At 45.4% G+C, this 17,999-nt stretch overlaps 1 protein-coding gene across 1 annotated transcript in view; it reads left to right on the top strand.

The window, feature by feature from the left end:
* The first annotated feature begins 353 nt into the window (after nucleotides 1–353).
* The window catches only part of LOC121837561 (venom metalloproteinase antarease-like TtrivMP_A), a 140,515-nt gene continuing 122,869 nt past the window's right edge, over nucleotides 354–17,999 (top strand). Inside the window, exon 1 of the mRNA XM_042293184.1 lies at nucleotides 354–414. Within this exon, the coding sequence (XP_042149118.1) occupies nucleotides 354–414 (61 nt within the window). The remainder of the gene's footprint in view (nucleotides 415–17,999) is intronic.

Below are 17,999 nucleotides of genomic sequence, written 5' to 3'. Positions count from 1 at the left end.
GCGAGATGGGGCTAAGTATGTATTTTTGAGATAATGAAAATACCCACCTGGACACGGATGCTCGATTTCAAATGAAACCACACTACAAAAACAAATATCCTAAAGCAAATATTGCATAGTGCGTCTACTAAATCCAATTCTATTGTAAAAAAAAACTTTCAAGAACGCCAGAAATCTGTTGACCATTAACTAACCCTCTATGTGCTCTTTTGGCATTTTCAATTAATTTTTTGGTGCCCTTTGGCACCAGAAAATAAAAATCTCAATACTGGAGATCAATCCATTGAACTACCAGGATGTTCATTTTCTATAAAAGCTCATCGTAAAACAGCTAACACCTTGTAGAGAAGAAAATGATGCGGTATATGTTTCTATGCGCTTTGTCGGCTTTAATTCAAAATGCCACTGCGAGAGGTATGTATCTTTTTGAGTACAACTCATTTGGAACTGTTGTAAGTTTGGTTATTTTATATACTAGTGCATATACACGCTTCTGTATTTGTCACGGTAATGTTCTAAAATTTTTATTCTGACAGCTTTTGGAGCATTTTTGGATCTTTTACGACACTTTCAGTAATCTGAGTTTCCAGATCATAATAAGGCTGATACTTACATAAAGACACGAATGTTTTTTACCGAGACAACCATAATTTTTATGAGGAGTTCCAACCTATCCAAGGTGTAACTTGTCGCAAAGCATACCACCCGCAAATATTCGTCAACGGATAGCTTTAGCAATGCGTTGACGTAACTTAGTTAAACATAGTCACAGGATGCTTTGTGAACAGACCATTACATGCTAGCTAGCATGTTGAATTATAATGAACAAATGAGGGCATAAAATTAAAACCTAAGCTGTTTAGCATGTATTCCAAGACGAAAGTACCATTTTTCTAGTATTGACACAACCGAAAAAGCCACTTTCGACAGTCCAATCAATGAAGTCGAGCAGTGAATATGGGATGACGTCAACACCTCCATATAACAAGGTTGTCGTACTGATTTTTCCTCATCACTTACTCTGGACGGGCGCAAAACAGGTTGGGCAGAACGGTTGCGTCGGCGTTCAGCTGGTACACGTGTTCCATTGTCGGTTTCATCTGTGCTCCACGACGGCTTTTGGTTGATGGCGTAGACAACTCAGGTCTACGGTTTCGCTATCCAAGAAGTGTTAACGATGTTCAATAATGTTAAGCGAGCTCGGTTTTTAATAACCGTAAAATTAAACGCCATAGGTCATTACCGTTATTAGAGCGTCAATAATAATCTATATTGAGGCACTCAGAACTTCGTGTTTTCCAAAAGTGTCTGTTTTTATTTCCTTTATAGAAGTACACTAACACTTTGTTACCCTTCAGTAATTTTCAAATAATATAGAGTTTTGTTTAAATTGTTTGCCGCGTATAGATATCACAAAATGAGTGTTGTTTATTACACGCTAATCCTTTTTGTGATATTACGGATATTACGTAGACATATAAGAGTCAACAGGCTTAACTCTAATACCAACATCATAAATTGCAAATTTAGTTGAACTAAGTAAAGCTGCCGTGCACGTTTTGTTTTCCTAGAAACTAGTACTGGGGTTTGTGTTGGAATGTTCCGTTGCTCAGCACACGGCAAGATCATGAAATGGCTGGCTAATTTCGTACTTTACAAATATGTCTATGACATATTGTTCACTCAAGGTGTCATGATTAAATTAGCTGGAATTTGAATCTGGGAGTTTTCAAATTTATTCATATTATGACACCATACTTATCTAAAAACAGTCCCCTCTGTGTCTTTTGAAGCCCTAACCCGAGTATGGCGGAATACTGTAGTCAATATTTTAGTTTCTCATTGATTCCTGGTCCTCTCGTTAATAATTTTTGAGATGTTCGTTTTCATGTGCATATCGTTCGTGAAAAACCAAATTCAGTTTACTCAATCTTTTTAATCGATTCGGCTACTAAAATAAAGAAGCAATATACGAGAATTCTTATAAATCTGATGCTATTTTATGTTAGCTACATAAAGACGCCAGCCGGTCCTTTCTGTAGTGTTAGAGGTAAGGCTTAAGTAACACATAATTATGTTTGTCGAGAAGAAAAGCCTTATCCCTGTCGCGAGCTGCGTTCTTGCCTACTATTAGCGCAATCTGCACGCTTTGACTGATTAGAATATTTCACGCCTGATATACACGGTGTTTTGTTTTAACTAGAGCATATTTATTTATAAGGAGCTGTAATATGGGGCGAAGATGGGCGAGCCGGTGTATGATGGAAGAAATAAAAACCGAGCAAAAATGAACAGAAGGACGAGAAGAAGAAAAGCATTTATAGCACTGACTAACCACAGAGTCGTTTTCTTTTAGAGCAAAATAGATTGACACAAAAAAGAAAGAAAAGTTTTTTTTAAACTGTACAGGGACTTTTTTCATCACAGTCACAGTCACGGACACATAAATGCGTCAGTCCGATTAATAAGATAAAATGCAACACCAGAAGGTTTAATTGACTGAACGCCTACACAAACCTCACGTCTAGAATTCTACACGAATCACAAAAGACAGGTTCAACAAGCAACCTAAATTACTCTAGCCATATTTCTGTGGTGTTTAGACAGTATTTGAATATAACTGCGGAGTAGAGCCACATTCATAAGAATGTAACCCGAGATGGTCCCGATGCAGCGCTCCGTAACGAAAGAGAGTGCTCATGAGCCTGGGCGTTTACACATCTGCCCGTTTGACGCTTTACACATCCGTTTACACATCCGCCATGTGTGACCTTCTCTTGTCTTACCGAGATGCGTAGCCATTGACGCGGGAGTTGATGGGCCTCCACAAAGGCCAATGCTAGGGAGACGAACAAAGAAGAAACGAAGATGGCAAAAATCTTTCCTGCTGTGGTCAATCGATGAATTATTCCTGGAAGAAGTGAAGTAAACGCAAAAAAGTAGAAGCAAACGCGGAAGGTCGGTTATGGCGGCGCCATGCACAGCTGCTGGAAAGCGTCGATATAAATATTTCCACAGGATATTTAAACTGTGTAAACCACACCGACTGCACATACGACATATATGGAACGGTATTCTATTTCGCATAAAAAACGTTTTTGTCGTCCTTTTTTTAAATTGCGGAGTATCTAAAAAAGTGTCCCCGATAAATAGGACCAAACTTTGCCAAAATAAAAACAAAACCGTAGCGCTTAGCGAGAATGAAATCAACTGTATAGGTTGTTGGATAACTTCTTGGGAAAGTGCACCATTTTTAAGTGCGCCTTGTGTTTTACTTTATTAGGAATATTTAGCTAGTTTATATTTGCTCATTTAAGCGCCAAGGTGCAAATTGCTGCCACATCGCGGAAAGGGTAGAAAGTGAGTGTGCCCGAGTTCTCCCCGTGATCACGTGTTGGCTGGAGACAACGGAAGAGAATGGAGATTTTATTTGCTCATAAAAAAATAAAGTGTTAAACACAAGCAAAAAATACGTAAAAAAAGCATAAGAGGCGCAACGTGTCTTACCGAAAAAAATCACAGGGACTCTTATGGTATTCCTAAGACGACTCGAAGGCGAAAGCCCAAGCGCCGACGTAAATGTGAGAGCGAACCTCCGAAGACAGCGCGCTGTTTGACGACATACTTTTGATGTAGTTTTGGCGAGTTTTCGTCGTTCTCGTGTCGTCGACGTGTTTTCGCTCAAAGGCTTTGAAGGTCGACTGAAGCATGACACGATAGCGATTTCGCCTTCATAAAAAAGACAAAAAAGTAGCGACGTCATAGATGTTGACATCTTTCTCACGTGGAGATTTAGTCAAAATAATGGCATCAAGACGGCGTCATGAAGGAATCTCTAGCTTTAACGTTAAACTGACACTGGTTCAATGCAGCTTTTTTTTAAAACAGTGTTGGCTGCCTACAGAATGTGCCCAAATGGGTCCCCACCTGAAGCGATGCAGAACTCATCTTTTTGAACACGTCCGCTCTTGCACTCCGTGCACGAGGGAATAATGCGGCATATTTGCGTAATTTTTACCTTGAATGCGCTTGGCGTTGTGGGTTCGGTGCTGTAGACCCAGGGTCTTTCACGTACCCCCACTAGAATTCATCAAGGGGGGTCATCTCCGGAGACCTAGCAGGCGATGGCACGGTCCCGTACTGCCCGACACACTGTTCTTGCAAGGCACCGCTGAGCCAGGCTCGAGGCTGGCTACAGCTGTGAGCGGGGGCACCGTCGTGCTGAAACAGCATGTGTAGGAGGCGTGCCGATGGCAGACTACAGCGAAAATTATCTGCTGCACCTGCAACGATCTCGTTCACATAGAGTTTTCCAGTTAGCGTCAGGTCAAAAAAAGACGGGACAAGCGATACTGTTGTGAAAAATCCCACACCGGACATTAAGACACCACTGGTACTGATGTCGGGACTATGCCAACCAGTGGGATTTTCTCGCTTCAGTAATGGGCGTTCTAAAGGTTCACTTGGTTGTTTCGTTAAAAGTTAAAAGTCTCCATCATCTGTCCACAGCACGTCGTTGAAAAGGTCTCGTTCTTTTTAAGATTGAATTGAAATCCTGTTCGCCAAGTTAACTCTGCCCTGGGAGTTACTAGCCTGCGACTTTTGATGTAGCTGAATGTGGTAAAAGTGAAGCTTAAATTCGTTCCAAATCCTCCAGACGGACGAGCGAGATAAGTTCTTTATTATGGAGATCTTAGTACCGCTACATCAGCACTCACATCACGTACGCTATAGTGCGCATCATTAAACGAATTTCAACTAAATTTGGAGGCGCCACCTCCGAAATCGCGCGCACCCTCGTGTACGCAGTCCTTGTGTCTCGGGCCACGTTCGGGGCTGTGTGCTTCCAACTGACAAAGACCCAAGTCGAACAACTGGAGCCCCTCTACCGAGTCGCCCTTCGGGTGATCACCGGCTTGCCTTGCCACACCCGAGTGGAAGAACTATATCGGTATGAAAGACTTCCACCCCTACGGTTCATTATACAAGATTGCCGCGAGGGAACCCAGGACCGCCGTCTATTCACTCTTCAGGGGCAGCGCCTCCTTCTCTCAGACGACCCCACCATGGCTGCCATTTTAGACGAGGTTCCACCGCACGTGCCGCCGTGGATGGACTTCCCCGTCACGGACGGCAGACCACTCAGCCGGAAGACCAACGCCCAACGCTATAGGCCGGAGCGCGCCACTATCGCCCGCGCACTCAACGAGCCCTCAACAGACCCAACGGAGATGCGGCTTTTTACGGACGCATCCTGGAACCCGAACACTCAGATCGCTGCCGTTGTGGCGAGAACCGAAGACGGCTATCATCGCCTACAAAATTACCTCCTAAACGAGACATCCTCCACCACCGAAGTGGAGCTCCGGGTGCTTCAAGTCGGTGTAAATTGGATTCTCACAGACCACCGAATTGTGAACGAGCAAACCAAGACGGTCACGATCTGCACTGACAGTTCCACAGCTATCCACGCCTTAATCGGTCCTCCCAGAGTCAGAACCACGGAGTACGCCATAAAAAGCGGCTGCAACATAATAAAAGCACGAAAATACGTCGCAGTAAAAATCCAGTGGGTGCCTTCAAGCGGACAACGAGGCCGCGCACGACCTGGCGAGCGAGGCTTGCACTTCTCGCCGCTCGCAGGGAGTGCCGATCTACCGTCCATCGCTTGACCACAGCCCGGAGGAAGAACGACGACGACGGAAGCAAATTCGGAAAAACCGGTAGAAGGATCATGTACCACCCCTCGAGAATCCATTGCCTAAATGTCTACCTCGGGGGGCCCAAGTGCTTGTTGTTAAAGCGCGAACGGGCTTCGCTATCATAGAAGACATGGCCGAAAGGTGGCGGTACAACCAACTGTGCAATCAAGAAGGCGATCCCCCACCACCTCCAATCACACGTTGCAGCAGCTGCTCCGCAGATCAAGCACCGACAATCAGACATCTTATCTGGGAGTGTGACAAACTAAAAGACGTCAGAGAGAAGCACCGACCACCAGGTGTGACCTCCTACGAGGGGTGGGTTACTCCGGTACAAGACCAAAAAACGACCTTGCTCGCACTGTGGAACTTCGCTTGTGAAGCCTCCATAGAGCGCCGCATCTAACTCGTAACACCCCTTTAGCCCCTTTCTAAACAGGCCAAGTGCCACCCTTTTTCGGAATAAATTTTTTACTGCTACTAGCGTAAGGATGAGCTGCCATGGAAGCCAAAATGTCTGTGCGGAGGACTTTGCTTAAGCACGAGGTTTCTACCGTTTCTTCCGCTTCTCCGTGAAACTTCCTGTCTGATTCAACGTCTCGTATTTTCTGATTATTGTGGATGGGATTGGTCGAAGTCTACTGTGCCATGTTGGATATACCCTGGCAGCCTTTCTCTTATAGTCCCAATCCGCTCCCAAAACAAGGACCATACTCGCCTCTTCCTCATTCGAAAAAGGTACCGTTGGCGTGTTGGAGAACTAATGGGCGCCTTGGCACAAGTTGATTGCAACACGACATAAATCAAATAAAGCGCTCGCACGGAGACATACGCTTGTTCGCGACGTGGAAGACGGAAATTGAACCGCGACATGCAAGGCCCAGAAACTAAACTAGACCTCCCCTCGGTAGGAGCAGGCCTGAAAACTAAAACAATTATACGATACTAGGACTGTGCAATAATCTTGGACCCTGCCCATGGCAATGAATTTCTATGATCAGCGAAGAACAACATTGGCTTTCGTGCGCCAGTTGTCGTGGGGAGAACCAGCACGCGCTCTTTTTGCACAAACAATGCGCCTATCTCGGGGCCTACGCTAACACGAGACCCCGTCTCGGACAGCGCAGCAGTGATAAGCTGGTCTTCGTTTCTTCGGAGCACGTCTGAAAGCGCTGCAATCACGACGCCCGAGCGCGTCGTGATTGCAGCAATTGCAGCTGAGGAAAACCTTGACTGGGTGTTTCTCTGTGCGCTCTACGACTTTCGAGTTCAAACATTGGCCCTTAATGAAATATTAAAAAATATCTACTGAGTCTTAATTAATGAAAACACTAGGCACACTAAGAAAAAGTTGCACTTACCCAAACGTTTTCAAACTACATTCAGTTGGTTTCACTCGCGCAAACTCTGGCTTTTTTTCTTTTTTTAAGTTTGGAGCAAGTTATATGGGACACCCTGTATATACCTACCATTTCTGATAGAATTAATACGTGTGTGGATAAGTTTGATGTAGCGGTTGTCTTCTCCGCACCGTAAAAAACAATGTCTTTTATCTTCCGCAGACAGCATCTTTGCGCCCTTTCTTGAATAGCCGCTGCTTTAAGTGTTCAAAACCAGGACACGTAGCCAAAATGTGTAAGACAAAGGTCGTGCACAAGGTTCAGGAGACAGTGAAAGAGAAAGACTTGCTTGCGAATTGTAAAGCGAACAGTGCTAGAAGTCCGCCTCTCATCGTTGTTAGGCTGAGGTTGAACGGTAAAGAAATTCCAATGGAATTAGATACCGGGGCTGCTGTGACCATAATGTCAGAAAAAGACTTTGCCGAGCATTTCCCAAATACAGCATGCCGGAACGAAGATGTCAATCTCGGAGTGTACAATGGTACTTCGATTGGCGTAAAGGGAGTTGCGCAGGTAGAAGTTAGCTATGGAAATCAAACCTATCACTTGCCACTCGTCGTTGCGAGACAGGAAAACGGTGCTAGTATGCCGGCTCTTCTGGGTCGTGACTGGCTCGCGAAAATTAAGATAGACCTGGATGACGCCGTGCAGAATCTACGCGAAGTTGTGCTTAACGTACAAGCGGTAAGAAACACGGAAACAGAGGAGGCAGAAAAATGCCTAAAAGAGCAGTATGCTGACATGTTTGAGCCCGGGTATGAAGCTATCAAGGGTTTCAAAGGTAGCCTTAGGTTACAAGCCGACGCAAATCCCGTTTTTTGTAAGGCGAGACCTGTCCCATATGCTTTGCGCGAGCAGGTGGAAAAAGAATTGGCAGACTTAGAAAAAGCTGGTGTCATCTACCGGGTCAGGCACAGTACGTGGGCCACGCCTCTAGTGATCGTGCCGAAAAGTGGTGGCAAAGAAATAAGTATATGTGGTGACTACAGAGTAACGGTGAACCAGGCCATTGAAGTGGACCACTATCCTTTACCACTTTCTGAGGACATCTTTACGACCCTGGCTGGTGGAACCGTGTTTACAGTTTTAGACCTCTCTAGGGTCTACCTACAGCTCGAGTTGGACGAGCGAGCGCAAGTGCTGCTCACGGTAAACACGCATATGTGCCTTTTTAGGTTCCAGCGGTTACCATATGGCGTAGCAAGTGCACCCGCCATGTTCCAGGCCGTGATGTACCAGGTTTTGCAAGGCATTCCTGGTGCTGCCTGTTACTTGGACGACGTGCTGATTGCTGGCGTAGGCCAAGCAGAGTGCTACAGTCGCACAGAGCAAGTGTTAAAGGCACTGAGTAAACATGGCATCAGGGTGAACGCAACGAAATACTAATTTTCTCAAGAACGAGTTCAGTACCTGGGACACGAGCTAGATAACCAGAGTCTGCATCCCACAGCAGACAAGGTGAAGACCATTCGAGATGCGCCAAAACCCAGTAATCTGACACAGCTGAAAGCCTTTTTAGGCCTCGTAAACTTCTACGCAAAGTTTTTGCCAAATCTTGCAAATTCGCTAGAGCCTCTCCACCAGCTACTACGCAAGGGCAACGTATGGAACTGGTCGAGCCAGTGTGACGAGTGTTTTATACGTCTTAAAGAGCTGCTCAGCCGCGACATGGTTCTAGAGCTGTATGCTGTGAAAAAAGAAATACAGCTGACGTGTGACGCCTCGGCGTATGGTTTAGGTGCGGTTTTGTCGCACGTGGTCCATGGCGTAGAAAAACCGATAGCGTTTTCGTCACGATCTATGACTCCAGCAGAACGTAACTATGCGCACATTGAAAAGGAAGGCTGGCCATCGTCTTTGGAATAAAAAAATTCCATAAGTATCTGTATGGACGCACCTTCACCGTAGTAACAGATCATCAGCCACTTGCGGTGATCTTCGGTGCAAAACACCATACCAGTGCAGTAGCGCCTGCTAGAGTGCACCGTTGGGTCATATTCCTGTCAAACTATCAGTTCCGCATTCGGCACAAAGCTGGAAAAAAAATTTACCAACGCCGATGGCTTCTCCCGCCTTCTGTTGTCTGAAACCGCAAATGAAAACGAAGAAATTTTTTACTTTTCAACTGTTAGGGAACTGCCGATAACCGCTGAAGTTATTGAACGAGAAACCGCGAAAGACGCGATCTTGAGTGGTGTGCGCGAAATGACATGGCACGGTTGGCCGCGATCTGTTAACGAACGGCTGCAGCCTCTCTTTCTTAGGCGCTTTGAACTTTCTGTGGGTGACGGGTGCTTAATTTGGGCCAACAGAGTGGTGGTACCACAGACTTTGCAAAAGGAAGTTGTGTCTTTGCTGCACGAACAGCATATTGGTATTACCAAAATGAAGGCACTAGCAAGGTCCATGGTCTGGTGGGCAGGGATTGACAGCTGTCTTGAACAGATTGTGAGACAGTGTGACATCTGTCAAAGTGTTAGATCAGTGGGGCAGCCAGCACCCTTGACCCCTTGGAGGTGGTGCACGAACAGTTGGGAGAGAGTACATCTCGACTTTCCTCAAAAAGAGCACAACATGTTTCTTGTGGCTGTAGATTCCTACTCGAAATGGGTAGAGGTGAAGATCATGAGCTCTACCACGGCTGAAAAGACGGTGGAAACAGTGCGGTCATTGTTTGCAAGTCATGGGTTACATGTGAGGTAGTAACAGATAATGGGCCGCAATTCCGAGCAAAGGAATTCGAAGATTTTTTGTCAGCTAATGGTGTTAAGCACACCCTCACACCGCCGTATCATCCGCAGTCTAATGGTTCAGCAGAACGCGCGGTACAAACTGTAAAGCCATCGCTGCTGAAGCAGTTGTTAGAAGATAAAAGAAACAGACCTTCTAGGACCCTTCAACACAAAGTTCATAACTTTCTTTTTGAGTACCGAACGACTCCACATAACTTTACTGGGAAAACACCAGCAGAATTATTTTTGAAGCGCAAGTTGCGCACAAGGTTATCCATCTTGAAACAGTCTTGAGGCCAAAGTTATGGCCAAATGGAGAGGGAGATGTGTCGAGCAAATAAGCGTCGTGACCTTCCACGTGTGTTTTGCGCTGGTGATTCTGTGCTTGTACGTACCGTCCGTGGTGAGATTCTGAAGTGGCGCCCAGGAAAAATTGTTAAAGTCCGCAATGACGTACTTGGTAATGGTTGACAAACAAAAGTGTTTTGTACACGCGGATCACCTGCGGCGTTCCTCACTAAAGCCTGAGCATGATGATGAAGCACGTAGTGACACTGAGTTGCCACTTGCCAGTGATATCTGTGATACTGAACGTCATGTTGCATTTCCTGAAAGAGCTCCATCGCCAGGACTATGTGATGATGTGCCGGTGCCTAGGCGAAGCACGCGTGTGACCCGGAAGACGGAACGGTTGATGTACGATAAACTGTAGAACTGTGTGGGGGGAAGAAGTGTTGTATCAGCGATTTTGTATTCTACGCTGGCCTTGTTATGTATCAGCAGTGCGGAGCGCACGTTATCGCCTGCCGTGATAAGCAGCGCCGCCGGGTTCGTTTTATTTGTTTTTATTCGTTAACGTTATTCGTTTTTACTTATATAAGAATTACGCGAACTGTATGCACAGCAGATGCTGTCTGGCATTAAACGTGTTGAAACAGACTGCGTTGGCCTACGTAACACCTATGGCAGTATAACGTGCCTGTACAGACCGCATTCTTCTACTCCGCATGGCTCTTTCCAAATGAATACTTTCACATTAAAATCACACAACTTGTATATTGATGTAATGTTGCGGGTTTTATTTGCACCCGCGTCGGCACATTTCTTGAATGCGGGAAGTTATAAAATTTCCCACATCAAATCTTGATGTCAGAAATATACACATTTGTTTAAACCAGTGTTTATGGTTGTTGTATATCAGGAGAAAAAAAATCATATACAGTACTTGTTTGCTTGATATTCCGCATTTTGTGAGCTCTCAAGTTTTTTAATGAGTGCGGATTTCACATGAACTACCAGAATAATCACTTTAATGCTTCAAATAATATTTTGTCAAGACTGGGGACTATTTTCTGAATAAGTTGAAACAGAAAATATAGCTACTACATTTGTGCGAGGAAGCCCCAAAAATGTTGAAATTCTCTGTCGGTTACCTACAGCAATACTTACAAGGGGAATGAGCTGAGCTAGTCGGTTATTTATTTCGGGTGGACTCAGCTGAGGATAGTATGGACTCAAGCAAGGAGTGGCCATGGAATTGTTTAAGCAGGAAGACTAAAAAACCTGTCCGCAACAAGTCAACCAAAGGCTTGAAAAACACATTCCTAGGCTTCACAAAGCCGGGTATTGAAGACAAATACTGGCCTCCGTATGCGAGAAAATCTTCAGCGCAGACACGAGAACAGATGATCAAAATAAAAACACACAAACAAAATTTAAAAAAGAAAACCTTCGAGGTGATCCCATATATGCATGGGGTCGCCAATTAAACTAATAAAAAGGTCGCGAGCCGATAAAATGTACAACTTACATCTAGCTTACACACCCAAAAAGCTTACCCTACTGAAAAAAATCATTTGGCGCCTATATGAAAGTAAACGGGTTCATACCGTTAACAGTTTAGCCATACCGGCCACGAGTTTGTCAAAGTGGTCGCCGGTATGGCTCAAAGGGGTCCCCCGTATGAGCCATAACGGCCACCTATTTGGGCAAACAGGTCACTTCTTCGGCAAACTGGTCAGTTGTCTGGGCAAATGGGTCACTCGTCTGGGCAAAGTTGTCGCACGTTTGCTCAAACCGGTGACCATGTTCTACAGACGGGTTGATCGGTGACCGGCAAGGTGTACCGGTTTAATCAAGCGGCTCTCCGGAGCCTGTTTAATACTGAACGTACAGATCGGGGGCATGGGCACGCCAGTTTCAGCAATGGCAGCCTGTTTCGGGAAAGCCGGATCTCCGGTTGATCGATTTACAATCGTCCGCGTAATGCAAATAATTATATTAATATTTTCATTGCGCTGATGTTCGCTTATACTGCAACAACAAACTCTTTTTTACGTAAACATGCGACATTGCCAAGCAGATATTTTTGACAATTTTAAAACTTTGGTGTTATTTGTTGCCTCAATTTACTTATTCCGCTCGAATCTCTCTCGCAGAGGGCGCGACCGCGTAAAACACTATACTTCTTGACTCCGTTTCGCCTCAATTCAAGACGCAGCGAAGGTAACGCGCAAACAAGGGGCTGCACGAACATCGATCATCGCAATAGCAGGCCCGCTGGGTGCTTTTTTCGCTCGGGCGCAAGCCGAGCTTCAGGCCGGCGCTCGTCATTTTCAGCGTTCAAGCGTACTGAAAAAGTTCGCCTGCTTTCCGAGGCTGCAAACCCGGCGTAGTCAACTTTCTGTGGCAATACGAAGAGTGCAGGGAAGTGCGTGTACAGCGGTACAGCGGATTGTGTACCCTTTCCAATAACATACTGCAAAAAAAAAAAAAAAATACTAACCGCGAGTTGTTTTTTTGGCTGGGTGTCTCCCGGGGTGTCCTGCGCCTTGACCTCGCCCCCTCCCTCCTCTCTGGTCAGCTCTGTCACGTGACTCGCAGCAGCGCGCGAGCTACACGTTGATAAGCACCGAGCTCCGGAATGGCACGCCTGGCAGCCGCTTTTTTCTTTGTCTGCTTGTTGTCAGTTGCAGTTTGAACTTCGTTCGTCCTACCTGCTTCGATCTGTCGTCTAACCCCACCGGTTTTATTAGGATGTCTCCCGACAACGTGTTCGATGTGGACCGAAGCTATCAATGCTCGAAAAGTCCTACGCGTATATCGGCAACATACGATTCTTCAAAAGAAGTCAGGAATCCTTGTAGTTGGGTTCGGTTCGGCAAATGACAGCTTGTGCGCCGCATCGTGTTGAAACTTCAAGGAGCCTTCCTCTTCTTCTTTTTTGTATTTGTGTGGTGGTCCTGCTTTGACCGTGTCGACATATTTCTCGAATTACAGCTTTCAAATCCACTATTATTATAGTAAGTGCGCTGCAACCTAATTGTTGGCAACGATTGACCGTTCTTCAACGCAAATTCTTCCAGATTATTCACAGAATAATGTAGCGTCTAATCTCGCGAAGCCGGGAGAATAATTTCCCCCCAAAGTCTGACATATAATTTGTAATTACTTAGGCTATATAAAAGCTTAGAGTGCCTCTTCACATTTCACAGGTCGCTTGCACGTTTGTACTTGTCTACGGAATAAGTTGTATAATAAACTTCTGGGCGAATTGAAAACAATCTTTTGTGTCTGTTTTCCTGTCCATTTGCAAGCACCTGCGCGACAAATAGGTCTTTGAGCTTCGGGACGTCTTAAATAAGTTTAAGATAACCAATCTTTCAGACGATACCCATTTAGGGCTAGCGAATAATTCGCCTATCCGAATGGCGCGTTCAAATGTGTGGTCACGTGCCTGGTCGAATGGTCACCCGTATCAAAACGGGTACCGTTTCAAACGGGTACCCGTATCCCATAATCACGTTTGATCCAAACGAATTGACAGGTTTGCCACTCATTTGATTCAAACGGGTCGTCCGAAACGGTACCCGTATCAAACGGGTACGGTTTGAAACGGGTACCCGTATCCCATAATCACGTTTGATCCAAACAGATCGACAGGTTTGCCATCCATTCGGTTCAAACGGGTCGACCAATTTCCCACCCGTATGAATTCCAAATGTTTTTTTTTTTTGTGTTTTTTTTTTCAGTAGAGTATTCAAAATGCAGGAAGATCAACCAAGCACCGACCAATAAGAAAGATCAATGTGGCACCAGACAAAAAACAAACCATGTTCCGTGCCAAAACGGAAGCTATTTAAAACATAGCTGTGACATACAGGAGCTGCTGGATTGGACAATTGGCGTGATATATAAACGACCGAGCACAAAAATAAGCAGCCGACCTTAAAAACCTGACGGCACCGGGGCACCTAGCTGTCCACTGTCTGTAATGCAAATGCAAAGCTCAAGCAAGTTCACATCCTTGGACAGACACCAGATAGCACGCGAGATGTTGCAGGCCCTTGCTATAGAAGGAAAACGAGATCATTGCCCGAGTTCCCTTCAATGACCGTGCAACATAGAAAAAAAACTTTTTTTCAGGACACCAACCTACTTGATCAGTGGATATAAATGGAAAGCAAAAGGAAAGGGTTCAGAAAGTGTAGAAAAATGAAAGCCGTGCAACCCCGAATCAGAGCGTTGCTCTTGAGGAGGAGTAGAGAAGGGTACTGAGGGGGGGGGGGGGGCAATGACTTTGGGGGAGGGGGTCACGTGACCTCGGGGGGGGGGGGTCACGTTACCTCGGGGAGGGGGTCAATCCCAGGTCACGTGACCTGGGGGTCACGTGACCCGCTCCCCGGTTACGGCGACGGCGATGCCGCTCAAGTCGGAAACTGGCGCCTAGAGCTGCGCTCTAAAAAGGAACAACGTTAGAAGAAGAGGAAGATTCATAAAATAGTTGGTAGCCCAGCGGTCGGAAGTTTTTTCTTATCCAGTCGTTCCTTCCTCTGATCAAGTGACTCTGCCCGGAAAACCATGGATAATTGATAGCACCCTTCATGCCCACTTGAAAGGTTTAGAGAAGCAATGCGAGTTGCAGGTGTCTATCCAGCCGCGACTAAATTATATATGAATTAATCATTGACTCTTACAAATAGCGGATATTTTATGCGTAAACTGCGCACATATATGATTTATTATTAGGCCTGGCCAATTGATTAATTAACTTACAGATTGATGGTTGAATGCTTCCATAGCAAATAATTTTTACCCGTTATTCGGTAAAATATAGCAAAGCAAATAAAATTAAAACTTCAATACTATCTAAATACAGACGTGGACGTGCAGACCTGTATGAAGGGAAGCTTTAGGTAAAATGTAGCCTAAAAAATTGTAGGGGCAAGGTTCGTACCTGCAAAAAGCTGCAGAAGGTTACACGTTACTTCGGGGAGATTAGGGAGGGGGGGGGGGGGGGCAAATGCCCTTCTCCCCCCTCCCCCCTAAGGTCCCCAAGTTCAACTTTGGTTTAATAAAATCATTGATATACACCAGCCAAAAGTTCAGTTTTTGGTGACATAGCGAATATTGGGCCAACAAAATAAATCTGGACAACATTTCGACCGTGGCGTCATATCGCAACAGACTCCTACTCCTTCCTCCCCTCCTTCAGCCGAATACATATCTCCCCCCCCCCCCCCGCTCCAGGCCAGACCCATAAATCAGCCCCTACGGGAGAGCGCGTGAGAGCACAACATCGCTTCGTCAACAGCGCGGCGTCGCCGTGAGCCTTCGAACTGATTACAGCGGAAGTAAGCTACGCCTGTCGGACGTGGTTGAAGGATGGTGTGAAGGACTGTGCCACTCGTGCTTGATAGTGGCCGGGATAAGGCGAGCGGTGCGTTTTCGAGGACGAGTAGAGGTTCGTGATTGGGACAAAGCCGTCGCAGTGTGCACGATTACGCCGCTCGTTCCACGCAAAAACATTATGTGACGTGTTTTCGACGACTAGTGGAGATAGCGAGATTGTGACAACGTCAATCTACCACGGCCATCTTGTGAATGATATTCACGTAGAGACAGATGCAGACGTTAAAAGGCTCTTTCTTAGATTCTAGAACCGAGGCAATAGGGTAAGAAAACTAGCTTCGCGTCCGATTTGTTACGATCACGCGGCACTCCTGGAGGTATCGCCTATTTGTTCAAAAAGTTATGTTTTCTTGTGTTTTTTTTTTTTTAGAGACACGTAATCGTTGTTGCGTTTGACGACGTGGGCGACTGATGAAATTGAAAGGATGGTACCAGTGCTTCTATGCTATGTCTCAGGTCTCGCTTTAATCGTGTCACGAAGAAACACTTTATTGCATGTTGAAAAGAAAAAAAAAATCTTGTTCTCTAACTTCAAAATTGACGCGTCTAAAATTGACGTGCAATTGAACCTAGGATTCAGTTCCTACGTCGCGGACACCAGATCTCGAAATTAACGTTGCTTCCTTAGTTCGTCCGTGGTTTTTTTATGGAGTTTGTTCAGAAATATTACGTAAACCATCTGTTCAAAGCGGTCTTGTACACGTTACTAAAAAAAAGTAATCGATTACAATTACTATTACTCTTGGCTAAAAAGTATTCGATTAGATTACTTGATTATTCGACGGCAAAAGTGATTGGACATTACTTAAAGAAGTAATCGTTACTTTTCCGATTACTTTATTGTGTGAAGACACATCTTTAGCGCTCATAACAATGAACTACTTCCAACCTATATTTCACATTTGCACAAGAATTGAAGAAGAAAAACTGGCTCCTTCTTCGTGGTCGTTGCACCTTCACAATGCGGACACAAGCATAGAATTCGTTTGAAGACGTTTAATGATTTGGGCGTTCGCCAGTGTGTGTGTGGGGGGGGGGGGGGGGGGAGCGGAGGGGGTTCTAGATCTTGTTAAGCTTGAGCAAGGGTTGTCGCTCAAATTTGTTTGCGTCGCTCATTTTATTATTCACATGTGGATCAGCTCGCATGTTATGCAATACAGCAGTGGTCGGCAACCAGCGGCCCGCGGGCCGGATCCGGCCCGCGAGGTAGCATCATACGGCCCTTAGCCTCCCGGTAACCCCCCTCCCCCTACGCAGTCAGCTAAAGAAAAAAAAATAAAGTTGACTAATTCGCTGCCCGTCTGCGAGCAGACTTTTTCACGAATGAAGTGCATAAAATCCATTGCGCTCACGAATGACTGACGAGAACCTCCACAATGTGGATGTCCGTAGTCTGGCGAGCGCAGTTCAACACCAGAAGTCTGACTGAACGGAGTCTCTCGGTTTTCGTGGAAATGCTGCATCTCATGTCGTGTGTCGTGAAATAAGGAAACTGTTCATTTTCGATTTATGTACGTAAATGTAAGTTCGTGCAAGTGCCTTTTTTTTTAATTTTAACTCCCCCCCCCCCCCCCCCCCCCCCTTCGCTGCTTGCCGTCCGGCCCGTTCCGCCTAGGCTTCGCGGCGACTCGGCCCGCTTCGCCAAAAGGCTGTCGACCACTGCAATAGAGCAGCAGCTTCAGGATTTGAAACGGATCATGTGCAGTATCCATTAGCGGAAGAGATCGCCCCGACCACTTCTCAACTCGAAACATTGCTTGTCACAAAGACCACGTAGGGGAAATGGAGAAATATTTCAACTGTTTTTGTTATATGTTGCATCCGCTTTAGGCATTCTTCGGTTCTGGTTCTCCTACGGGCTGCGAGTAGGTACCCTAAGCAGGATTTTTTTTTTATTTTTTTTTTATTTCTGTGTGTGTGCGTGAGGGGGCTAGTTTGAACGAAGGACTCACAAAGCTACATTCTGCTTCCTGAAACTTCGCCCTGAATGGCCTCTGTCACGCACTGTGGCTTCCCTGGGGCTTCCCACTTCCAGTCTCAGCTCGAAAAAAAAAAAAAAAACGGACATTTTACAGAAACTGTACATAGAAAGAGATTGACCTCGTATCCTACAGCTCCACAAAAATCTTTTTTTTTTCCGTTCGGAAAAAAAAGAAAGCAATTTTTATTTTTGTCATTTCATAAAAAAAAAAAAGGCGTGTGCCGGGGGGGGGGGGGGGGGGGGTCCCGTGAACAAGTTGTAACGGTTACAAGTAATTTTATTACTTCAAAAAGTAATTAGATTACTCTTGTGATTACTGCCTAATAAAAGTAACCAACTGATTACAAAATTACTCCAAACAGTCATCGATTACAAGTAATTTTATTACTTGTAATGCGTACGGTACAAGTCTGGTTCAAACGCGCATACATACCCGAAAATTAACGTTAAACGTTAGCAAATGATGCTGCTCTGAGATACAAAAAAATAATAA

Source organism: Ixodes scapularis, unplaced genomic scaffold (assembly GCF_016920785.2).
Source record: "Ixodes scapularis isolate PalLabHiFi unplaced genomic scaffold, ASM1692078v2 PGA_scaffold4__175_contigs__length_147842914, whole genome shotgun sequence".
NCBI lineage: Eukaryota > Metazoa > Arthropoda > Arachnida > Ixodida > Ixodidae > Ixodes > Ixodes scapularis.
The sequence above is the reverse complement of the archived record's forward strand: the minus strand, read 5'-3'. Positions and strand labels throughout refer to the sequence as shown.